General features: G+C 44.9%; 2 protein-coding genes across 17 annotated transcripts in view; both read right to left on the reverse strand.

Annotated features, from left to right (window-relative positions):
• TTC23L (tetratricopeptide repeat domain 23 like) overlaps nucleotides 1-15,211 on the reverse strand; it is a 38,237-nt gene extending 23,026 nt beyond the window's left edge. Inside the window, 4 exon segments of the mRNA XM_032627768.1 lie at nucleotides 5,548-5,671; nucleotides 9,731-9,938; nucleotides 13,793-13,867; nucleotides 15,139-15,211. Of these exon segments, the coding sequence (XP_032483659.1) occupies nucleotides 5,548-5,671; nucleotides 9,731-9,938; nucleotides 13,793-13,867; nucleotides 15,139-15,182 (451 nt within the window). The 5' untranslated portion in view covers nucleotides 15,183-15,211.
• Nucleotides 15,212-23,174: 7,963 nt separating this feature from the next.
• The window catches only part of RAI14 (retinoic acid induced 14), a 147,780-nt gene continuing 145,232 nt past the window's right edge, over nucleotides 23,175-25,722 (reverse strand). For 10 of the 16 annotated variants that reach the window (XM_032625944.1, XM_032625951.1, XM_032625943.1 and 7 more), the window contains one exon: nucleotides 23,320-25,033. In XM_032625944.1, the coding sequence (XP_032481835.1) occupies nucleotides 24,956-25,033 (78 nt within the window). In that variant the 3' untranslated portion in view covers nucleotides 23,320-24,955. Of the gene's footprint in view, nucleotides 25,034-25,722 lie in introns of all 16 variants that reach the window. The other 6 variants (XM_032625946.1, XM_032625941.1, XM_032625952.1 and 3 more) reach the window with 3 other exon arrangements.

Below are 25,722 nucleotides of genomic sequence, written 5' to 3' on the forward strand. Positions count from 1 at the left end.
TATGTCCTGCCACTCCCTTCTGGCTTGTAGGGTTTCTGCTGAGAGATCAGCTGTTAACCTTATGGGGATTCCCTTGTGTGTTATTTGTTGTTTTTCCCTTGCTGCTTTTTTTTTTTTTTTTTTTTTTTTTTTGCGGTATGCGGGCCTCTCACTGTTGTGGCCTCTCCCGTTGCGGGGCACAGGCTCCGGACGCGCAGGCCCAGCGGCCATGGCTCACGGGCCCAGCCGCTCCGCGGCATGTGGGATCCTCCCGGTCCGGGGCACGAACCCGCGTCCCCTGCATCGGCAGGCGGACTCTCAACCACTGCGCCACCAGGGAAGCCCTCTTGCTGCTTTTAATATGCTTTCTTTGTATTTAATTTTTGACAGTTTGATTAATATGTGTCTTGGCGTGTTTCTCCTTGTATTTATCCTGTATGGGACCCTCTGTGCTTCCTGGACTTGATTAACTATTTCCTTTCCCATATTAGGGAAGTTTTCAACTATAATCTCTTCAAATATTTTCTCAGTCCCTTTCTTTCTTTCTTCTTCTTCTGGAACCCCTATAATTCGAATGTTGGTGCGTTTCATGTTGTCCCAGAGGTCTCTGAGACTGTCCTCAGTTCTTTTCATTCTTTTTTCTTTATTCTGCTCTGCAGTAGTTATTTCCACTACTTTATCTTCCAGGTCACTTATCCGTTCTTCTGCCTCAGTTATTCTGCTATTGATCCTATCTAGAGTGATTTTAATTTCATTTATTGCATTGTTCATCGTTGCTTGTTTCATCTTTAGTTCTTGTAGGTCCTTGTTAACTGTTTCTTGCATTTTGTCCATTCTACTTCCAAGATTTCGGATCATCCTTACTATCATTATTCTGAATTCTTTTTCAGGTAGATTGCCTATTTCCCCTTCATTTGTTAGGTCTGGTGGGTTTTTATCTTGCTCCTTCATCTGCTGTGTGTTTTTCTGTCTTCTCATTTTGCTTATCTTACTGTGTTTGGGGTCTCCTTTTTGCAGGCTGCAGGTTCGTAGTTCCCGTTGTTTTTGATGTCTGTCTCCAGTGGCTAAGGTTGTTTCAGTGGGTTGTGTAGGCTTCCTGGTGGAGGGGACTAGTGCCTGTGTTCTGCTGGATGAGGCTGGATCTTGTCTCTCTAGTGGGCAGGTTCACGTCTGGTGGTGTGTTTTGGGGTGTCTGTGGCCTTATTATGATTTTAGGCAGCCTCTCTGCTAATGGGTGGGGTTGTGTTCCTGTTTTGCTAGTTGTTTGGCATAGGTTGTCCAGCACTATGGCTTGCTGGTCGTTGAGTGAAGCTGGGTGCTGGTGTTAAGATGGAGGTCTCTGGGATATTTCCACCGTTTAATATTATGTGGAGCTGGGAGGTCTCTTGTTGACCAGTGTCCTGAAGTTGGCTCTCCTACCTCAGAGGCAGAGCCCTGACTCCTGGCTGGAGCACCAAGAGCCTTTCATCCACACAGCTCAGAATAAAAGGGAGAAAAAGTAGGGAGAATTAGTAGAAGTATGAGTAAAGAAAGAGGGAAAGGAGGAAAGGAAGGAAGGAAGAAAGAAGCAAAGAAGGAAAGAAAGGAGGGAGGGAGGGAGGGAGGGAGGAAGGAAGGAAGGAGGGAAAGAAGGAAAAAAAGACAGAAAGAAAGATGATACAGTAAAAATAAAATAAAGTATAATATAGTTATTGAATTAAAAAATATTTAGAAAAAAAAAAAAAAAGGGACGGATAGAACCTTAGGACAAATGTTGGAAGCAAAGCTATACAGAGAAAATCTTACACAGAAGCATACACATACACCTTCACAAAAAGAGGTAAAGGGGGAAAAATCATAAATCCTGCTCCCTGAGACCACCTCCTCAATTTGGGGTGATTCGTTGTCTAAAGGAGGGAGGGAAGGAAGGAAAGAAAGAAAGAACGAAGGTAAAGTATAATAAAGTTATTACAATTAAACTTAATTATTAAGAAAAAGAATTTTTTAAAAAAAAGTCATGGACGGATATAGCCCTAGGACAAATGGTGGAAGCTAGAGTATACAGACTAGATGTCACACAGAAGCATACACGTACACATTCACAAAAAGAGGAAAAGGGAAAAAAATCATAGATCTCGCTCCTAAATTCCACCTCTTCAATTTGGGATCATTCCTTGTCTATTCAGGTATTCCACAGATGCAGGGTATATCAAGTTGATTGTGGAGCTTTAATCCGCTGCTTCTGTGGCTGCTGGGAGAGATTTCCCTTTCTCTTCTTTGTTCTCACAGCTCACAGGAGCTCAGCTTTGGATTTGGCCCTGCCTCTTGCGTGTAGGTCGCTGGAGGGCGTCTGTTTTTTCGCTCAGACAGGACGGGGTTAAAGGAGCCGCCGATTCGGGGCCTCCGGCTCACTCAGGCCAGGGGTTGGGGGATGGGGGAAGGAGGGGCACTGCGTGCGGGGCCGGCCTGCGGCGGCAGAGGCAGCGTGACGTTGCGGCAGAGGCCGGCGTGACGTTGCACCAGCCTGAGGCCCGCCGTGCGCTGTCCCGGGGAAGTTGTCCCTGGATCCCGGGAACCTGGCAGTGGCGGGCTGCACAGGCTCCGCGGAAGAGGGGTGTGGAGAGTGACCTGTGCTCGCACACAGGCCCCTTGGTGGCGGCAGCAGCAGCCTTAGCGTCTCCCGCCCGTCTCTGGGGTCCGCGGTTGTAGCCGCGGCTCGCGCCCGTCTCTGGGGTTTGCGCTTTCAGCCGCGGCTCGCGCCCGTCTCGGGGGCTCGCGCCCTCAGCCGCGGCTCGCGCCCGTCTCTGGGGTTCGCGCTTTTAGCCGCGGCTCGCGCCCGTCTCTGGAGTTCCTTTAAGCAGCGCTCTTAAACCCCTCTCCTCGCGCACCAGGAAACAAAGAGGGAAGAAAAAGTCTCTTGCCTCTTCGGCAGGTGCAGGGTTTTCCCCGAACTCCCTCCCGGCTAGTCGTGGTGCACTAAACCCTTCAGGCTATGTTCAAGCCGCCAACCCCAGTCCTCTCCCTGAGCTCCGTCCAAGACCAAAACCCGAGCCTCAGCTCGCAGCCCCGCCTGCCCCGGTGGGTGAGCAGCAAGCCTTTCGGGTTGGTGAGTGCTGGTCGGCACCGATCGTCTGTGCAGGAATCTCCCCGCTTTGCCCTCCGCACCCGTCGCTGTGCACTCCTCCGCGGTCCCGAAACTCCCCCCTCTGCCTCCCGCAGTCTCCGCCCGCGGAGGGGCTTCCTAGTGTGTGGAAACTTTTCCTCCTTCACAGCTCCCTCCCACTGGTGCAGGTGCCGTCCTTATTCTTTTGTCTCTGTTCTTTCTTTTGCCCTACCCAGTTACGTGGGGAGTTTCTTGCCTTTTGGGAGGTCTGAGGTCTTCTGCCAGCCTTCAGTAGGAGTTCTGTAGGAGTTGTTCCACGTGTGGATGTATTTCTGGTGTATCCGTGGGGAGGAAGGCGATCTCCGCGTCTTACTCTTCCGCCATCTTCAAGGTCCCCCCTCCTTCATAGACTCTTAAATCCTTACCTTCTCATTCGTGCCCCCTGTCACCAGCCTGGTTTTACACCTAGAGGTAAACAGCTAGATAAGATAGCTTCCATTCTAGCAATCATTGCTAGACTGACCTTTCCAAAAGCACACTTTGATTTATTCATCCCCCTGCTGGAAAATCTCTAATAGTCCTCCTTGTCTACCAAATAAATGACTAATTCCTCAGCCTGCCCAAAGCGCCCTCCTTTCCAGGTTCATCTGAGTGGTCCTTACCGTATCTAGCCAGTGCTGCTGATTACTTTCTAAACACACGCTGCACTTTCCCACCTCCATGCGTCTGCCAGGCCTTGCTCTTCATCAGAAATGCCCACCCCTTCTTCTGCCTACCCAACCCTACTCATTTTTAAAGGGCCTTCTTGAATGGCACCTCTTCCTGAATCTATCACTTACTACCTTCAGTCAGAAATGATTTCACCCAGCGCCCCCAAAGCCCTGTATTTAAACCAGTCCCATGGCCTTCTGGTGCCTTCCGGTGCCTTCTATCGCAGTTGTCCGTGGGTAGCTCACCTTCCATACGAGGTTGTAAGTTCTCTGAAGGCAACGACTGTGCCTTCTGCCCCTTATAGTTCCCAGAGCCCTCGTCAAAGAATTTCACATATACAAGTGTCTCATTAAATACTTACTGGAAGACCATTTATCGAGAGAAATCAGCCTTCTGGCTTGACGCCCTTCCCCCATTGCTGGAAAAGGCTCCCAGGGAAATGAGCCAGGCAGGTCTGCTGGCCATAAAGCATGCACACGTGCAGTGAGGCGTGAGCACACACAGACGCATACGTCCCGCCTACATGGGAGCCTGGCTCATAAATTCTGTCTATTTTGCAGCAGTTGCAGGATTAATGACAAGAAAACTAAGTGGAATTCAGCAAGCACTTCATCCCTCTTGAAGGTCCGTGATTTTTCAAAGCTTTCGCTGTTTTATTTGAAGGACCACAGACTTCAAAAATAATTAAAGTGAAGAAACTGGGTAAGGCCTATACCTGAAATAAGAGACCCTAGGCTATTCTCAAGGTACGGTCATAATCAAAACCTATTCTAGAAAAACTCTAGGCTAGGCCTCAGAAAGTCTGGGTTCAAGACTGAGTGCTGTTATATTATGTGGGCACTTCAGCTAATCAGGAAGTTGTTTTTCCCATCTAGAAAAAACAAACACACAAAAAGACCTTCTTTTACAGGAAAACTTTTTCCCCTCCAACCTACTACTCAAATGTGGTTCTCCATTCATGTGGCAGGAAGAACTGTGAATTAGGGAAAAGAGGGTGGTGCTCCCACCATCTTTTATAATGTAACCTGTTTACCGGTCTTGAGTCAGTCTGGAATCTAACTGGAAAAGCAAAACTCAAAGTCCACTGTGGCTATTCATAGAAAGGGTTGACTTCAGAAGATGAAGGCCAACCTCCTTCCACAGACCTACCACAGTAATCTCTCTAAAGAAAGGGAGGCCGTGTCTGCCTGCCCTCGGTTCAGACATCCCCCTCAGATGCTTCTGGTACTTTCCTCTCAGGTTCAAGCTGCCATCACCTCAGGTCAGAATTTCAAAAATAGTTACCTAAGTTGTCTCCCTGAATCTGGGCTCTCCCAGGGCCCAAGGAGTATACCTGTCGGTGCCAAACCAAGTGTCAATGACTTGCCAACTGACAGTTCCATGGGTCTGTCTTCGGCCTTCACCTCATTGACCTCTCTCTGCCATCTGACCCTGCTGAAACCACACTGCGCTTCCTTTTGAAACCCCTTCTCCGCCCTTGGCTTCCATGACTTGGCCCCTCCTGATTCTATTTCCTTGCTGGCTCCGCTTCCGCTACCCAACCCTAACGCTCTTGTCCTCCGGGCTTCTGTCCTCTGCTTTCCTTCCCTCATTATTACCTTTACCTCTACGATCCCTGTCACACTGCCCGCCTCATCCATGGACTTCCCCGCTTCTTGACAAGGTGTGAGTTGGGGACAGGATGGACCCTCCCCTGGGCAACCCCACCCCGACTGTGGTTCTGTGTGGGCTCAGTGTGGCTGGCTCCCCCAGACCCAGCCGGGGAAATCGAGTACCTCTCAGTGTCACGTAGCCATAAGCCAGGGTGGCCAAAGCCTGTGCACATTTCCAGGGTTCTTCCCCAAAAATAATCCGAGGAAGGATGACACAGCGAATCAGCTCCTTATTTGCTAGGGTATTCTGCAGAGAGCAAACAAGTCATTACACTTTTTGGGAAGGAGGAAAATCTCCAGCCTGTATCTTATCACTGGATTGCAGGACTGCGTCCACTGTCAACTTTTTCTCTCCTCCCCCCTTCCCAACCCACAGCCAATCCATCAAGTCCTCTTGGCTCCACCCTATTCCTAAGTCCTAAAGCTACACACTTCTCACTTCTGCCACGTGTACCTAGTCCAAGCCACCCTCATCTTTGACCTGGGTGACCACAGCCCCTCCTAATTGCCTCCACTCTTGCCCCCCATAGTCTACTTTCTACATCATAGCCAGAGTGACTTCTTTTAACCTCTTATTGTGAAAAACTGTAACAGTATACAAAAAGAGCATGGAGAGTGAGTCAGCTTCATTGCTCACAGCCAACCTGGTTTCATACCTATGCTCCTCAAGCATCCACCCTCTCCCTCTACGATTTTGAAGCAAATCAAAGATATTAAATCATTTCATATTTCATAAGTATCTCCAAAAGATACAGACTTAGAAATATAACCACAAAATCACTATCTCACCAAAATATTAATAACAATTCCTTACTATCGGATACCTAGTCTCGTAAACCTAATAATTACCTCATAAAGCTAACATTTCTTTTACAGTTTAATTGTCCATACACTGAGATCAGTCTCCTGAGTCTCTTTTGATCAGTGGGTTCCACCTCCATTTCTAATTCTTTGCATTGCAAATTATTTATTGAAGAAACTGAGTTATTTGGTTTATAGTGTTTCCCAAAAATGGAAATTTGGTTGAATCTTTATGGTGTCACTCAACATGTCCTTCCAGTCTCCATTCTGCCTTTATATTGGTGGTTGATTTAGAAGTTTGGTTACCTTTAGCTTTTCTTTTTTTTAGCAAAACTACTTCATATGTTCTACCATCAGAAGACACCTAACCTTGGGTTGTCTCTTTCTGATAAAAGCACAACTACGTGAATTAATCTATAAAAGATTATAAAACGCTGATATCCTAATTCTATCATTCCCTCTTCATGTTAGGTGGAATAACTTTATAAAAGGAAATCTCCTCTCATCTCCTTCTTAGTTACCCAATAGTACAGTTCGTATCAGAAGGACAGGATACATGATTTCATCATTCTCTTTATTTAGCAGCTTTCCAAACAGTGAGTTCATTCACTAGCATCCTCCGATGGTGACCAAATAGCTAGTTATTTATCATTCTTCTTCTTATTATTATTACTATAAACACATCTGGATTTTTAAACAAATCTGACGTTCCTGAACATAGCAAACTAATTTCTAACTTGGGGCTTGTACACCTGTTGTCCCTCCAGCTTGGGACCCTCTCACACATCGTTACCCTCTTCTGTCATTTTCATTGCATTCACCTCAGAGAGGCCTTCCTTGGCCACCTTATCTAAAACAGACTCTCACCCCATCACTTACTACCCCATTACCTATTTGATTTTTTTCTTCATGGCACTTACCTCTCTCTGATTTTGCAGTAACTATTATTTTGTTTGTCTATGATCTGTCTCCCCAAATAGAAAATAAGTTCCTCAGGAACAGTTTATTCCTGGGGCTTCCCTGGTGGCACAGTGGTTAAGAATCTGCCCACCAATGCAAGGGACACAGGTTCGAGCCCTGGTCCAGGAAGATCCCGCATGCCGCAGAGCAACGAAGCCTGTGCGCCACAGCTACTGAGCCTGCGCTCTAGAGCCTGCCTGCCACAACTACTGAGCCCACGTGCCACAACTACTGAAGCCCACGTACCTAGAGCCCGTGCTCCACAACAAGAGAAGCCACCACAATGAGAAGCCTGCACACCGCAACAAAGAGTAGCCCCCGCTCGCCACAGCAATGAAGACCCAACACAGCCAAAAATAAATAAATAAATTTATAAATTTAATAAATAAATAAAAGAACAGTTTATTTCTCATGTTCACTGCTGTTTGCTCCATGCAGAGAGGAGGCGCTCATTCAGTATTTGCTGAATAAATCATCTCTCGATTGGCAAAGGTAAGTATGAGGCGGGGAGAGAGCCCCTGGCTCTGTAGAACTGACAGGCAGAGCTCTCTAAGAAATCAGAGAACTGCACCTTCAGGTCACAGACGTCAGTAACTCTACAAACACAGTCATCGACTGGCTGCACTAACTGACAAAGTCAGGCATTCATTTCCCAGTGAGGTGAAAACGGCACTTCAAGGACTCAAAAGCCTGGAGTTTCAACCCTCTGTTTACTGACTGTGATGTTTGGGGCAAGATCACCCTGCGTCCCAGCTTCCTTTTCTATTTGGAAATCTATACCATCTACCTCATGGAGTTACTGTAGGGAAAGTGAGTCAACATCAAAGTGATCCAAATCTGTTACGTGTCATCTGAATGTAACCATTTACAGAGTAACACACAGACAGAGTGGTCCAAGGACTGCTCCCTTCCGATCCCCATGATTCCCGTCCCCCCACCCCATCTCCTTCCTACCCTGATGCTTCACCCCTCCCAGCTCAAACACACAGACGCAAACAGTGTTAGAGGGACATTTCCCCTCGTGTTTTAGAAACATCCATTCAGTCCGAATTTTTGAGAGTTCTGCACAGGCTGAACGCACAGTAAACACTAAGTTCTATTCTGAGGGAGAAGCATAACATCACGAAAAGTCACTGGAATGAGAGTCCAAAGCCTTGAGTTCTGTCCTGGCTCTGGACATTCTGTATTCACTCATCCCCACACTTCCCGCCCCGGGGAAATTGAGACAACCAGTATGGGCTCTAGAGGTCAATCCAGGGCTGCTGCTCCTGCCACCAACATTCCTGTCCTTCAGGGCTGTGAGCGCTGAGCTGGGCTAGATAGAACTCCTAAATCTGAATCTTTGTCATTATCCAAACTGGTCAAGGAGCTGTCAAGTCTTTCTTTCTTTTTTTTTTTTTTTAATATTTACTTATTTGGTCGTGCTGGGTCTTAGTTGCGGCAGGCGGGTTCCTTAGTTGTGGCTTGTGAACTCTTAGTTGCAGCACGCATGTGGGATCTAGTTCCCAGACCAGGGATCAAACCCGGACCCCCTGCATTGGGAGTCTTAACCACTGCGCCACCAGGGAAGTCCCGAGGAGCTGTCAAGTCTTAAAAGCCCACACTTGCATTCCGCAGCAGTGGGTACTTGTCTTTCTAGAAGTGATCATTCTAGCCTGGGTTTATGAAATATTATTGGATCCAGGTCAGGATGATGGTCCTTTGCAAGTTTCTGGGTACTGTACAGAGGTAACTTTATATTATAAATACATCCATCTAGGGAAGTATCAGCTTCTATCATCTCCCTCTGAAGTGCCTCTCAGCCTTTCCTAAGCCATCTGCAGAGTTTTATTTTTCACACATGTACGTTAAGATCATTTTTTCCTTTAGCCAGGAATGGCCAGGAAGTCAGTAAGTCAGTACATGAACTCCTTTGTTGATAAATAATGCTCTGGGAGCAAGCCGGTGCCTGTGTGTTAATCGTGAGGGTCACTGACATGCTTTCTCGGGTTCCCGCATTTTGAACACTCTTGCTAAAGGCTTGCTCTGAGGTCCTAGTTCCCAAGTCCTTGCTTTGCTCTTGAAAATGGATACCTACACTCTCTGATCCCTGCTGCTACCGCCCACTTCCGGTCCTTTGGTTTGCTTATGATTCCACTGTAACCACAGGCATCTCACCGTATCCTTGCCAGGCCTGAGCCTAGACTCTGCCTGGCTACCCTTGTTCTCAGCCTCCTGCCTCACTATCCTGGCCTTCTTGTTACCCAAAAGATATTATTCTGAAACCTTTCAGGAGAAATCAAAAGATGATTTTTTAATTAACGTAATCAAACAGCAACAGGAAGAAGCAAACAATTTTTAGTTTAAAGCTAGGAGCACAAACACTCCAAGGAGGTATGCACAGTGACCCACGTGTGGAGCCCGAAGGCGGGCTGGCTACCGACTATGCTCTGCTTTCTTTTCTTCCACTTATAGAGAAATATAACACCTTCCTCTACTTCATGTCCTTCGATCTGCAATTAAGGAAGAACTTCTCTAGTCATGGACGTATTTTTAAATGGAAAACCCAGTGAGTTTTTTGTTTTATTATCATTTTTCCCTTAATCAGCTGAGCTACTTTCTTCTGGGATTGGGCCAATTTCTCTTTGGGAAGAGACATACGGTCTATGGCCTTCTCCTCCTTGGCTTCAGCATCTTGTTCGCTCTCTCCAGACCCACTAGTGGGATACAACTCATCTGTTTGCTGATGCTCTGGGATCTTGGTTTGCTGTGACCTGTGGGTACCAGAGAGGGACACGGAGTCAGGTTTAACCCTGCATATCTCAAACAAGGTAGCACTGAAGGACAGAGCCCTCCCAACTGGGGGCTAGGAATATGATCTCTAAAATAAACCTGTAGAGTAAAGCTAGGTGGTGAACTCACGTCACCTGAAAAGCCAAGAATTAGAACGGCAATGTAGTGGTCCCAATCAAACAGATTTAGGGAACCTCCCACCTATGGCAGAGTCGCAGCCCTGCTGCTTACCAACCATATGACCCTAAGTAAGTTACTGGTTTGCTTCACTGTAAAATGAAGTCAATATGAATACCCACCTGATGAGGTTATGGGATTAAATCAGATAATACTCATAAATCACTTAGCCTGCTATTTAGTAAGTGCTCTTTTAACATTAGGTATTCTTATTTTATGAGCTCCATGATGTGAGGATGTTGAATTGGAAGATCTCCAAGATCCCTGATGTTCTAAAATTCTGATCCAAACCAGGGGGGAAAATGGACATAATGAAATAAGGTAAAGGGAACTAACATTTTGGGGTCAGAACTTCATGTGTCTTCTTTCATATTTCTTAAAAGCTTCAACGTAAATAGTAACTAAAGAGGATGTGGTCCCACCAAGGAGAGGGGAGAGAACCCACACTGGGTCAAGTGCAGATTCAGAAGAGAAATGACCTTCTCAATTATGTTAGAAAAAACAAAACAAAAAAGCAAACGTGTTTGAGAAAGAGCTGAGTGGGTTGAAAATCTCCCTCTTCCCAGCACCCCCTGCCCACCCCCTTACACACACACACACACACACACACACACACCCCATGCAGATCTCAGACTATGATGCTGAACATAATTATGAATGGGTAATTGGTATGATAAAGATAAAAGTCCAAAGAGTTAATCTTACATAACAAAAAAGATAACCATATCCTAACTCTACCAGAGACATCATAAAGTGATCCAGAAGAAACAGAATTCTAAGATATTAAGAACAACAGAAATTTTAATTATTAATAAGTTCCCCCAAAGGAATCACCTTTGTGTTCACGATAGCTTTTAAAAGTTCAACCATAGTATAGTTTTTTAAAATAAAATTTGTCTTCCTTTTCCACTGATAAGTAATGAATTTTCATTGTAAGAAAAACAAAGAGGAAAATTTAGAAGGAAAATAAATGTCAATTGCAACCTTTTACACCAGGTTCGAATAAATGACATCCTAATACCCAGCCAGAGTCCTGTTCTAAATAACCTATGTTTATTTAGGCATGTGGGCAAACCAGGTTATGTGGACAGGACAGCAACATTTCTTCAGGCCCAAGCCCAGGGCCCAGCAGGACTGCCTTCTGCCCACAAACGGAAGTGTGCTTTCAGAAGACATGCAAATTCAATGGAAAAGCCAGGGAAGGCTGGCGCAGCGCTGTAAGCAGGAGACAGGTGCTGAACCTGCCTGTTCTCTGCCTACTGAATTCCGTACTCCTCCTCCAACTCGAATGTCACCGCTGCTGGAAGTCTAGCACTGGAGTAGCAGTAGAAACACCCTCTACAGGGCTTGCAAAAGTCTTCTCCAACTTCTACTATAGTGCGAATCACGCAACAGTCTCATTTTCAAAATCTGCTTTTGTTTCGGAGTCTTCTTTGCTTCCTAGCCAGTTAACTCCACCAGGGCTGGGGCTGAGTCTCATTTGTTTCTAAGAAACCCTGATACCTGGCTCACAGTAAAAACAAATAATGGCTGGTTAAATAATGAACAAATGAATGGAAAAAGAAAGTGTAAGGCCTTTAGGATACCTGAAAAAGACTGAAGGTGGAGGAAGTCTGTGACAAGAGATCATAACTCAAGAAAACTCACGGAAAGAAAGCTCAGTCCCTCAATAGAAGGCTTCGCGTAGGCTGCATATTTCACCCACCTGAAGCAGAAGTTCAATCTACTGGGGTCACCAAAGAGATTACTAATTTTGGATATTAAAAATTATAAGCCCCAGGGGCTTCCCTAGTGGTGCAGTGGTTAAGAATCTGCCTGCCAATGCAGGGGATAAGGGTTCGAGCCCTGGTCCGGGAAGATCCCACATGCAGCTGAGCAACTAAGCCCATACACCACAACTACTGAGCCTGTGCTCTAGAGCCCACGAGCCACAATTACTGAGCCCACGTGCCACAATTACTGAAGCCCATGCGCCTAGAGCCCGTGCTCCACAACAAGAGAAGCCACTGCAACGAGAAGCCAGCACACCACAAGAGTAGTCCCCACTCGCCGCAACTAGAGGAAGCCCGTGCGCTGCAACGAAGACCCAATGCAGCCAAAAATAAATAAATAAACAAATAAATAAATTTAAATAAATAATTTTTTTAAAAAAATTATAAGCCCTAAATATTTAAATTTCAGCCTTGAATGAAATTAAGCTGAGACCAAAGGGAGCAAGCTTCAACAGCAGGGCCTCAAAGGAAGTAGAAACACTGAGGTCTTGACAAATGACTTGAGACTGCCAAGCCCTGAACTAGCTTTGAACATTTTGCTATGAAAGGTAAAAAACATGCCTGGAGAATATTGACCAGTTAGATATCTGGAAGGATAGGCAGAATAAAATAATTAGGCCAGTTAAATGAAAGATCTGCTAGGTTTCTAACTTATTCTACATGTTGCCATCATAAATGTGAATTCTGACTAGTAAAATTAAATATGAATTATCTGATTATTTCCAAGATACTCTACATTTTTAACTTCAATTTTATATTTGTATAACCCTTAACCTTGAGATATTTTATGAGATGGTACAGAATTACGCTAATACGTTAGCTACTAGTCTCATGTGGCTATTAAGCACGTGAAATGTGTCTGGTCTGAACTGAGATCTGCTGCAGGTGTAAAACACACACCGAAATTCAAAGACTTAATTGAAGAAAACGTATTTCATGAATTACGTTATGTAATATTTTAGATATATTGAAATAAATAAATATGGTGTTAAAATTAAATTTACCTGTTTATTTTTATCTTTTAATATGGCTACTTAAAAATTTAATATTACATTTGTGGCTTGCGTTATATTTCTACTTGATAGCATTGGTATAGAGCAATGGTTCTCAACCAAGGGTGATACTGCTCTCAGGGGACATTTGGCAATGTCTGGAGATATCTTGGCTTGTCACAACTGGGACAGTGCTACTGACATCTCATAGGTAGAGACCAGGGATGCTACAATGCACAGGACAGCCCTCACAACAAAGAATTATCGGATCCAAAATGTCAATAGTGTCGAGGTTGAGAAACCCTGGTATAGTGGAGTGGTTAAGGAATGGACTCTGGAGTCAGACTGCCCAGTTTGAATAGCATTTACTAGCTGTGTGACTTCGAGCAAATTGCCTAACCTCTCTTTAATTCATATTCCTTACCTAAAAAATGGGGTAATCACAGTACCTCCCTCACAGGGTTTTGGGGGAATCAGTTGCGTTAATATGTGTAAGTACTTAGAACAGTGCCCAGCACATAGTATTTGCTCACTAAGTATTAGCTGTTATGATGTGAAATTTTTAATTTACTTATTGTCTCTTTATTTCATGAAACAATTTCAATTTCTCATTAATTTTTCTATACTTAATTCTCCATGACTTTACCAATCTTGCTATAAGTAACCTATCTTTATTAAAAAAAAATTGAAATTTCCCTTAACTTAGGAAAAAACATTTGTTTTCATCTTGCACAGGTTGCACAAGTACAAATGGACGTTAGAGCAGAACTATTATTAGCATACAACACAGAAGCTCAATCTTCTCTACTATATAATATGCATGCAAAGTTCACCAAGGTTTGCCTTAAGTGGAGGTCCCAATGTTTCAGGCCGCTGAGTGAATATGATACTTACAGATGGAAGCAGAAGTCCCAGTAGGTGTCATTGCTGACAGTCGGGATGCGGATGGGGCTGGCTCGCATCTTCTTCCTACCAAGAATCACATGTGAGGTCAGCTTTAAAAGAAAACGCTTAGAAGTCTGTTCTGTTTTCCCTTTGTTGGATGCTATTAGCATTAAAATGAAACTGCCCAAATATATAACCCATCCTAAATCCACAAATAGACTATACACACACACTCATGTATGGAGACCGTGGAAAGCAGAAATTAAAGACATTTGCCAAATTAAATCCCTGAATCAAATTTCCTTCCTCTAATTTTTACTTCACATTACCTCCAAAATCCCCTACCATTTTTACCCCTTAAGCCAACACATTAACAGCTCCTGAATCAACAAAACTATGATCTCCTACTCAAGTCAGATACTGTTTTTGCAGGTAACCAGCTCTCACTACTAACAGTGTATTTGTTGGTTAATTCTTCTCCGTGTCCCTTGGGCCATCTCAATACTTGATAGGTGATCCTAGTTAAGGAGCTAAAACACATGCGTCTGTTTTGGTTGCTGTCATTAGCTGATGGGGGAAATGACTGAAACTCATGGCAAAAAATCTGATTTGTAATTATCTGCTAAATTGAACCCTCATGGCTATCCGTGGCGCTTAAATCAAATCGAACTCGAACGCAGTTACTTATTGAACATTGGTACCCACCAAGTCCCTCCTCATTTCACCCTGCAGAATGTCACTCATTCCCACCTGAGCCCTGAGGAGCTAGCTCTCTGACTCAGACTCCACAACATTCACAATCAAAAGACCAGAAAGGAAGATTCACTAATTTGTCTTTCTCATCTCTACTTTCAAAACTGTGGCCAGGGCGAGGGGTTCTGACGTCTCAACCTCCTAAATTCTGTTCCTGTGCGGTTTCACATGGCCCTGAATGGTAACACCACTATCACCCCCCTCTCTCAAGTGCAAATCGCTTCCTTATTTTCTGCCGTCGTCTCGCCTTAACTTTGTAAACCTTAACACCACATTCCGAGCAACGTCCGGGCTTCCCCTGGCTTCTTTCCTGTGGGCGGTGCCCCGGCCGCAGAGGCTCTAGCCCGAAAAGCGGGCGAGGGCGGCCGAGAGGCAAGCGTGACGCGGCGTACCTGGCCGAGAGCAGAGGAGCCACGGCCCACTACTAGGCTTCCCGGCTCCCTCAGTCTGGCGGCTCGGCTTCCGCCGGCGGCTTCAGTGTACTGGCCTCTTCGGACCTCGTTCAAGGCGCCGCTAGGTTTCCTTGCGGAAGAGAGAAGCTCACCTAGCTCTACCTTTCCCGCCCGCCGCCGGAGTTCTGGCTACTGAGACAATGCGGTTACCATGGAAACTGAACGTTGCGGGCGGCGCCCGCGCCTGTAGCCATGGCGACGAGGGGCACTTCCGGCCCAGCGGAATCCCGGGCCATCCCCGCAAACCAAAGCTGCCGCCGCACCCTTGCCTTAACGGTCCCCGCGGGCGAGGCTCGGGCGACCTTAGCTTCGTCCCCACATTTCCCTCTGCTGCGGCTGAACGGTCCATTACTGTTTTTCTTAAAGGGACCTCTCGGAGATAACGACGCCGGAAGAGAAGGTAAATCCCGTCGAAGGATGGAAAGGGGCGTCCGGCTCCACGACCTTACCAATTTAAAGCTGCGACGACGTACTGGGCTGTATTCGGCGACACTCTTCGACCCCGCGTGCCCCTCCGCGCGCCCTGCACCCTCACAGTTGCCCAGGTGTTCGGGTCCTCCGGGCCCGCGAGGAAAGGCTCAGATAGAACTATTGACGGTGCTGGCACCGTCTGTGTTGCCACTCCCGGTAAGATTAGAGCTACGCGTGGGTAAGGGAGCGGAGTGCAGGAAGTGAGTAGCGTAAAATATGGACCACTAGTTCTGCTAATGATTAGCAGTTCAGAGAATATTTTCGAGGATAGAGGGCATATTTGGCAAACACCACATAGCCCTAAGTTATGCACCATGTATCCTTATCCTACCCATCTTCAGTGGCCTGAAATACCCACAGTGGTAACAGTAACTCAGATCTGACAGGTACAGGGGCAATTGTGGTTAATAACCAAATGAACATCACTGGCTCGAGCAGCCTCGGGTTTCAGGGTGTTGCCATGAACCCCACAATGAATTAGGGGCTGTGACAAGTCAAGTTGGAACTGGTATGTCCCTCTCCTTTTCAAACAAGAGCAGGCTCAGTAGAAAAAGACGGAAAATATTTACCAAGAACTTGACAGTTGATGTTTACATTCAGTGTTTGTTCTTTCCAGTTCTGAGGCTGAAGTTTAATTGCTGTTGATCCAAGACTGCCAAGATAGCCTTTCTGAAGTTAGGTTGGAGGAGCTATTTAAGTGAATTTGCTTTAATATCTCTTAACTAAAACCTGGATGGCCTATTAAAGTTTAAATCTGTACCCTCAAACTCCTGAGCCAAAATTTTAGAAAGACCCCACCCCTTTAATTCTCTGTTTTCTCAAAGAACCCTCAGCATGAAAGGATGATGAGAGCATTGAGCTGGGCTTCAGGATGTCAGGGTTCTGCTTTGGACTGTGTGCCCTGGGGCAAGTCACAGCCCAGGGGACTGAATTTTCTTGCCAGTACATTGAGAGTGCTTGTACCACTTGCTTTCTAGAACCCCTTCCAGTTCCAGGATTCTGTGAGGATAAACCACAGATTTTTATGATTCTATGAACATAATATTGAATATTTAATATGAATATTTAACATGTATGGGGATAAAGGGCAGAACTGGTTTCCTGTTCTCTAACACTTATTTCCCTTATCCTTGTTACAAGTTGGTCTTCAATGAAATGGAAAGTTTTAATGTTCTGTCATTCTACGAAATGGCTATGAAGTTGTTTCTAAGTGTATTAAATATAACTTCTCTTTCCTGAACACTTGCTTTGCTGATCCTTGTGAGGGGGACATGTGGTACCAGAACAGTCACTGAGTTCCCATTCCCTAAAGCCAACACTCTGGCTCCGCCTCCATTTAATTAGCTCATCTGTAAAATTAGAAATCAAAGGAAAAGAACTTTAAAGACTTTTAGAGTTCTAAACCTCTGTGACACTTTTTCTTTCCTTACATCTTAACCCTGGCTGCAAATGTAAAGTTAGTTATAGAGTTGCAGGGGGGAAAATGTCACATCCTGGGACCTGCAGGTGTCCTTAGGACCGATCACCAAGGGAGGGTTCTTGGCTTCATGCAGGAAAGAATTCAAGAGTAAGCCAGAGTAAAGGGAAAGCAATGGGTATTTATTGAGAGAGATACACATTCAATAGGCAGAATGCAGACTGCTTTAGAAAGTGAGAGCAGCCCCAGGGCATGGGGTCATCCTGGAAAGTGAGAGTTGTTCTGGGGCCTGGGGTCCTAGGTTTTTATGGATTAAGTAATTTCATAGGCTAATGAGTGGGAGGAATATTCTCGCTATTTTGGGGTAGGGTGGGGATTTCCCAGGAATTGGATCACTGCCCACTATTTGGCATTTTATGGTCTACCTCGGAACCGTCATGGCATAACGGAGAGTGATTTTTAGGATTACAGTGAAGGTATAATGAGCTAAAGGTCAATGACTGGACTGTTCTCAAAGCCACCTTGTTTTCAGCTGGTTCCAGCCAGTCTTTATCACGTCCCAACAACTGCCCCCTTTCTTCATTATCTAGCATTGGTATGCTGCTCCTTTCCCTCCTGTCTCAATGGTAAGTGTGCTTTAGTTCTGTTCACTAACTCTGGAATGGAATGCTAGTAATCTGGGGATAGTGCTTTTACAGCGGGTTCACGTACCCTCCTTTGATCCTGATTACCATAAGCTTTGCTATTGCAGAAATCACACAGAGGAACCATGTGTATAGGGTACTTCTAGACTCTTCCAACCCCCAATCAAATGTGATTAGCTCCAAATGATTCCAAACGCAAGGACTGTGAAACCTAAGAACAAGGAAATCCAAATAAACTTTCTCTTGGACTGTGTGATTTCTTTTTTTTTTTTTTTTTTTGGCTACATTGGGTCTTCGTTGCTGTGCACAGGCTTTCTCTAGTTGTGGTGAGCAAGGGCTCCTCTTCCTTGTGGTGCGTGGGCTTCTCGTTGCAGTGGCTTCTCTTGTTGTGGAGCACGGGCTCTAGGCTCTCAGGCTTCAGTAGTTGTGGCTCATAGGCTCTAGAGCGCAGGCTTAGTAGTTGTGGCGCACGGGCTTAGTTGCTCTGCGGCATGTGGGATCTTCCTGGACCAGGGCTTGAACCTGTGTCCCCTGCATTGGCAGGACGATTCTTAACCACTGCACCACCAGGGAAGTCCCTGGACTGTGTAATTCCTTAAAACACATTTTCCAGCCTCTCAAGGCAGGGTTAGATACCTTCTTTCTGAGCTCCCACGGTATCCCATCCACTTGTGAGTCTCATAGTGACACTCACAAGTCTATTGGCACTCCATTTACTTTTGAATTTTTCCATGCATCTGTCCATCCATCCAAGGAAAAATACTGTTGAATACCTGCTATGTGCCCGACACTGTTCTTTCTAAGCATTAGGGAAAGCAACAGCGAACAAAGCGACAAAGATTTCACTCTCCTAGAGCTTCTGTTCTACCAGGGCTGCTAGTAAACAATATGACATCTCTGCAAGTTAGAAAAAGGCAGGTGGCTTAGGGAATAGGCAGCAACTTTGCGTGAATTAGGAAAACGCCTCTTCCTGCAGCCAGTCTCAGGCCCCTGCTAAGGGGTCCAGCTTTGGGAAAGGGATGAACCACCTGACATGGAAGTAACAAATTATATGGAGAAAAATAAAGTCAGGCAAGGGATCTAGAAAGTGATGTGGATGTGGGGAGGGGTATACTGGCTTATACAGTGTAGTTAAGAAGGGCTTCTCTGACAAGGTAGCATTGAGCAGAGACCACAAGGGAATAAGGGAGCAAATGACACAGATGTCGAGAAGAGCATTGTAAGATGTTAATAGCAAGTGCAAAAGCCCTGAGGCAGGAGCAAATTTAATGGATTCAAGAACAGAAAAAGTTTCAATTAAGAATGAAAAGAGAGTCGGGCTTCCCTGGTGGCGCAGTGGTTGAGAGTCCGCCTGCCGATGCAGGGGACACAGGTTCGTGCCCCGGTCCAGGAAGATCCCACATGCCGTGGAGGGGCTGGGCCCGTGAGCCATGGCCGCTGAGCCTGCGCATCCAGAGCCTGTGCTCTACAACGGGAGAGGCCACAACAGTGAGAGGACCGCGTACCGTAAAAAATAAAATTAAATTAAATTAAAATTTAAAAAGAAGAATGAAAAGAGAGACAGGAGAGTGGGTCAGCAGAAGAGGAGGTCATGCAGGGCCTTATGGGCAATCCATCCATCTAAATCTCCACCTACCCACCCACCCAGTGAATACTGAATATCTGCTAGGTGGCAGGCCCTGTCTGACCAGATGTGAGGTTCTTGTGAGCAGATTTATATCCACCACTGAGCCTTCAGCGGTCAGCACAGTGTCTGGCTTATAACTAGTGTTCAATAACACTTAATAAACGGAGTAATCTTCAGGAACTCTCCATTAGTAGAGATTCTGGCCTCTCTGTGTACATTGGGTTCCTATTGCTGCTGTAACAAGTCATCACAAACTTAGCAGCTTGAAACAACAAGAATTTATCATCTCCTCGTCCTGGAGGTCAGAAGTCTGCAGTGACCATCACTGGCCTGGAGATCAGGTGTCAGCAAGACCGGTTCTTTCTGGAGGCTCTCGGGGAGAATTGTTTTCTCACCTTTTCCAGCTTCTAGAAACCACCCGCCTTCCTTGGTTCATGGCTCTTCTTCCACCTTCAGAGCCAGCAGTGTAGCATCTTTAAATCTCTGACTCCTTCTCCTGCTTTAAAAGACCCTTTTGATCACATCAGGCCTTACCAGGGTAACCCAGGGTAATCTCCTTGTCTTAAGGTCAGCTGAATAACTTTAATTCTATGTGCGAACTTTCTTCTTTTGCCATAAGACATAAACTATTTAAATTCCAGGGAATTAGGACATGAGCCTCTTTGGGGGAGTGTTATCCTACCTACCAGAGTGTTTAACTTGATTTAAATGTATAGGTTTAAAGGATTAATTTACACGTCTGGGTTGCTCAGAACCTGCATATTCATGACAGATGCCTATCTTCAGGACTGGCCTCAGACTGGCTCCTGGGAAATGAGTTCTGATCCATTAGAATATTCTGTCTGAGGACATTTTTGTATGCTTGACATTTTGGGCCAAGTGGTACAAATCCGATTAAATAGTTCATTCTTAAAATGTGATGTATGATGAATGCATGTCTTTGCTCTGGGGGGTCTGGAATCTGAATAGCTGAAATTGTTATGCAAGTACTTCAGCCTTCCTGATAGATCCCCAATAAAGTCCCGGGTACCCAGGCTTGGGTGGGCTAATCTGACTGGCCAGACTTCCGAAGTGTTGTCACACATCACTGCTGGGACAATTAGCTATATCCATGTAACTCCACTGGAAGAGGGCGCCTGGAAGTGTGTGCCTTGTTTCTCCTGGATTTTGTCCCATATACCTTCAGGCTTTGCTAATTTTAAGGAAGGAGGATGAGAGGATGTTCTGGGCTAATGGTAACGTTCTATACCTTGATAGGGTTTGTTGCCCAGGCATATTTACTTGTCAAAACTTATCAGATGGTACACTTAATATTTATGCATTTCATTGTTATGTAAATTTTACCTAGAAAGAATTTCAAACAAATACTAAAACCTAGTTAATGATATGTATACTGAAATTTTCAGGGTAGCCTGTGTGGATGTTCTGTACTTATTTTAAAATGTCTCAAAAAGAAACAGACTAATGGATGGAAATTGGGATAGATAAGTGGATAGACATGCATACAAGGCAAGTCTAGTAAAATGTTAATGCTTGACTCTAGGTGATGAGCACATGAGTGTTCAGTGTAAAATCTTTCCAAGTTTTGTTTAAAAATGTTCCTAAAATTTGAAAAATTCAAAACCAGAACAACAAACTCTCCATTTTTACTGTGATTTTGAAACTGAAGTATTGATCTCAATAACGTTCCCTCAAGAAGGTTTTTTTTGAAAAAAAAATAAAAGTATAGGTTTAAAAACATCTGAAGGTGACAGATAGGTAACTCTTACTACCCCCCTCCTTTGTTAAAAGCTTACGTTATTTGGCTGTGTCCTGCTCTCCCCCCCCTCCACACCCTCCACTAATAATCTGGTACATCCAGTCGCCGTTCCTGAAATATTGTTTCTTCCCATTTTTAGGGCTTGGTTTATACTGAATATACAGAAACGTCTCTTCCCTTCTCTTCTACTCGCCTCCATCTCTTGGGGATTTACTCTTCAAGGGAGCCTTTCCATCTCCTGGAACCCACTTTGATCGCTCCCTCAACCAGCTCCTATGGCCCAGTTATGGCGACCGTCATAGTTGAGCTTTTGTCCTTCGTTTCACAAATATGCCGCACGCTCCCCGAATGCTGGACAGCTCTCTGCCCTGAACAGGTGAACAGAAATTGCTCCTGTGAGCGCCTCCGTCTGTTACTTTTTCCAGCTCACTCTTGGCCTTGCAGTTTGCCTTTTAAACCTTGCCTCACCCCCATCTTTGCTGGATGGTGTTTCTACTGCTGTCAGCACCCAGCATTCCACAGTTAGGCCACATGGCAAAAGGTTGTGCATCAACATGTGCTGGGAGCATTTTCCCCACGTGGCATATCATGCGTTTATCTCAAGATTGGTGGGTTTAATTATTAAAGGCTTTGGAGTCAGTCTGGAAGTCTGTGTAAGAAAAACAAGTTGATGACCCTTATGTAACCAATGTGAAGAAAAAGGCCGTTCTTGCCCACTCACTGTGATGACCCATACGCTATTCTACTTTTATCCTCCGCATTCCTGTATCACATGATGGAAGCTAGTGTGAAAATGGGCAATTTGAAAATTATCCAAATGATCCTCACACATATGCATACATAGCATAGTCATCACATCATTTTTAGGGCTGTAAAATACTGGAAGCAGATTAATTGCCCATCAATGAGGAGTTAGTTTAAAAAAAAAAAAAAAAAAGCACGTACTATGAAACATTATGCAGCAGTTAAAAAGGATGTGTGTGCTGACAAAGAACAATCTCCAGGATGTTTTAAGTGGAAAAAGTATGGTCCAGAAATTTCTATATTTAAAGGGGAAAATAAAATACATGCCTACATGTACATACAGACATAGAATGTGTTAGGTCATTCAAGAAACTTAACAGCTGTCGCTTCTGGGGTGGTAAACTAAGAATCAGGAGGAGAGATTTATTTTCAGTTTATCTCATTTATCCTACAATTATATCCCGTGATATATAACCACTGCTGCAGGATGAGTTTCTTTTCAGACCCTGCCTTTGACATATGAGGCAGTTCTTTTCATTTAAGAAGTCTGGTTTGGATTTATCTAGGTTAAGTGCTCATTTGAGTGTCACCAAGAAATCATCTTCTGGGACTTCGCTGGTGGCCCAGTGGTTAAGACTCCACACTTCCACTGCAGGGGGCGCAGGTTCGATCCCTGGTATGGGAATTAAGATCCCGCATGCTGGGAGGCGTGGCAAAAAAAAAAAAAAAAGAAATCATCTTCTGAGTTGAATGGTTGGCCTCTCTTGAGGTGAGTTCTCCTTTCAGGGTGCACACTCGATAATTTAAAATAGTAATAACCTCAGACACTATTTGCATTATTTTCATTGATCTCTTTTGTCCTTTTTCCTCCCAGAGGTGGGGCTTGAGGAAGGGTTTAGTTGAGTATGTATGGTATGCCTTGGCAACAGGAGCTGAGAGAGAGGCAGTAGAATCGTATTGTTAGCAAGGGAAATGGCCTTAATGAAGGGAGATGGCCTAGTTATGCTGTGTTATGAAGAACCATGTTAGCTATTTAAATAATTGCACCCATTTCATTGTCGTCTGGTGTTTTAATTATGCTTTCAACCTGGAAGAATTCACCCTACAGGAGTTTTTTTCAGGAATGAATTAACCTTGTAATGTGATAGGATAATGTAAGAAAAACCACGTGTATGTATTACTTTTTCAAAAAAGCAAAGAAAAAAAGAGAAAAAAAAAATCTAATGGAAGCTTTTAAATAGTTAAAAAAAAAAAAAAAGACTACAGATCAACTGAGAGGCAATTTTAAATGAAAGAACTGTGATGCAAGTGCCCAAAAGTGGGTGTTGCTTGGGGTAGAGTTCAAGGTGACCCCAGGAGCTAGGGGACGAAATGATGTGACACACTGTGTGAGAGACTGCGGACAACGGCCACCGGTGGAGCACAACACAAGGTAGAAAAACCTTTGCCCCGAAATGCTAGTTAGCTGAACTTCAGAAGCTGTACAGGCATGCTTACGAAGGTGCCCCAAATCAACCACAGAGATGCAAAATGAAACAAAAGTTTATTTTCTGCAATACTTTCTGTAAATTACAAAGGCAAAATGCTAAACTACAGCATGTAACTTTTCAATATTTAACCAGAGTACTTGTAATAAATATGCATCCTGAAACAAGATAAAAGGCTACACTTTGTCAGGCGTCCTACAAAATATCTCAAGTTTTACACTCTGCAGCATTTCTGTGTGGAGCTGGGAGGGGGATGGTTTTGTGTTTTCTTAAGTGCTGTGACAGAAAGTCCTTTCACAGTTTTCTTTGGAGGGTGTTCGAAATTGCCGAACTATAAACAACTTAAGAAAGGTAACACCAGGCTCGAAAGCCGGTGTTGCTTCGCTGTCGTTGGTCCTCATCCAACACAGTGCTACCAAGTGGCCTCTGAGCCCAGGCGGCCCTGTCGGAGCCGGCCTATGCTTTCAGTTCTATACTTCAGAGATTTCCGTAATTCAGTTTACATCTCTCAATAAGATCAAGGCTGTAAGGGAAGCTGCAAGCAAGTTAACCTGAAAGTAAAGTGAACAGGAATGTTTTCTCCCAAGACCTCAGCCAGGCACCATAATGTTTACCAGGATTTTTTGCTTCAAAGTTGAAAAACTCGTTGGTACTAACAGCCCTTCTAGAGATAATTTACAGGTGCTGGTAGAGTTGGGGCATTCAAAAATATTCAGTGGGTAAAAGAGGATTTACTATACTCAGAGACGTGCTACAGTTCTGAGAACACGATGGCAGGAAGTCTAGGGGTGTTGGTGGCAGCTCATTTTGAGTTTGGAATACAGAACCACCTCCTGCTATAGCTGAAAACCCGGAGGAAAAAGTTACATACTTTTTAAAGTCTTAAACATGATCACCTAGAAAATATTTTGCTGATACAGTCTAATGTAAATTTCACTTACTTAGGGATTTAGATATTAAAACATCTTTAAGAGCCAATAAAAATATTGCAGAGGAAAAAAAACACTTTTAAAAAATTGAGGTTAAAAATGATGAGGCATTTCTTTTGGCTGTAAACACGCAATTTACTATCCCTTGTTGAACACAAATGTTTGGATTTCCTGAGCTTCGTGCATAAGAAACAGCAGGAGGCAAGTTTGCATAGAAAATTTGCAGTATGTCAGCGGTTTACTTAAAAAGAACTTTTAAGGGCAATTTGCTTTTGTTTTAAAACTTCATATCTAAGTTAACAGTGCTCATCAAACTATAAGATTGATAAGCGGGGTGGTGAGAAATATAAGGCAGATGGGGAAGAAAAAGATGGAATTAGCATTTTTAAATCCACAAGATACCACGATAAAGCGTCTAAAGCATGCAGCTCATAACTAGTGCCATACTAATTTGGTTAGAAATTAAGTCACGTTTGGGGGATAGGAAACCAAAGGCAAAAAGAACACTGCTGTGCCGAACGGCACAGCCTGAGTGTAGGAACGGAAGCACGGCTGCGTGGAGCATCGATGTGTCACTCAGTGATGAAGTCCCTCAGCTGGGCAGGTACCAAGGAGGATGCCTGCCACCAGCGTGGACGATCCCAGCTCTGGAATCAGAAGGGATGACAGCGTCTTTCACCTCTGCTGCTTCGAAGTTTCTAAGCGGTTCTGAGGAGGACAGTCTTCTCCTGGGACCCATCCTCAGAAAGAAGCCTCTGGAAAGGGAAGAAGCTCCATTACAAGGGTCACAGTGATACCACGAATGAGAACAATGGCAGTGGTTGCCAGCAACTCCGGATCTAACATAAGGTGGACAACAAGGGGCCAGTGTCCTGCCAAGGAATCCACTTTACTTCTTCTGGGACTGGTTCTTACACATGGTGAGGATTTGCTTCAGTACTTTTTGGACATCTTCATCCATCTGGCCCTAGGAAATTCCAACAAAAGACACTCATTAGAATAACCTGCGATATCATGACTTGGACACAAATCACGCAGGACCATGGGGGAGCGAGGAAGGAGGTGAATGAAGGGCAGAGGCTGTTGCCCCACAGGAACTTCAAAATGCGGAAAACAACAGAGGTGGCGGCGGGGGGGGGGGCGCTGAACACTGAAAAGCTAAAGCACTTGTTAGAAAAATAACATCAAAAAGGTGTAAACCAAAACAAAAGAAAACAACACTCAGAAACTAAATCCTGGCACTGCCTCACCTGGGGAGTGAGATGGCTGGCTGGGATGAGCCCTTGGCTTCCCACTGCCCTCCCACCCTCCCCGATCTTCAAGGAAATGTTGGCCCTACCCATTCCCACATTTCTAGGAGGAGCTGAGTCAAAGACACAACCCTGCTCTTTTTCCTCCGGAGGATGAGGGGGCTGGGTCTCCTACCAGACTCCTCAGCAAAGGGTTTCTGGCATCTCAGTAGCGAACGTGAGCCCAGCCAGCCAAAGCACCAACAGTTGCAGTAGTGAGATGGCACGGATAGCTCTGAGAATATCATCAAACCCGGAAAATAACACCTAGACCCCTCCTCCTGATGGGAAGCTGCCCCCACACCCTCCTTCAGGCTCCCAACAAAGGAGGCTGCTCCTGGTTAACAGGGCATGGGGCTCCCAACAC

The sequence above is a fragment of the Phocoena sinus genome, chromosome 3 (assembly GCF_008692025.1).
Source record: "Phocoena sinus isolate mPhoSin1 chromosome 3, mPhoSin1.pri, whole genome shotgun sequence".
Lineage (NCBI taxonomy): Eukaryota > Metazoa > Chordata > Mammalia > Artiodactyla > Phocoenidae > Phocoena > Phocoena sinus.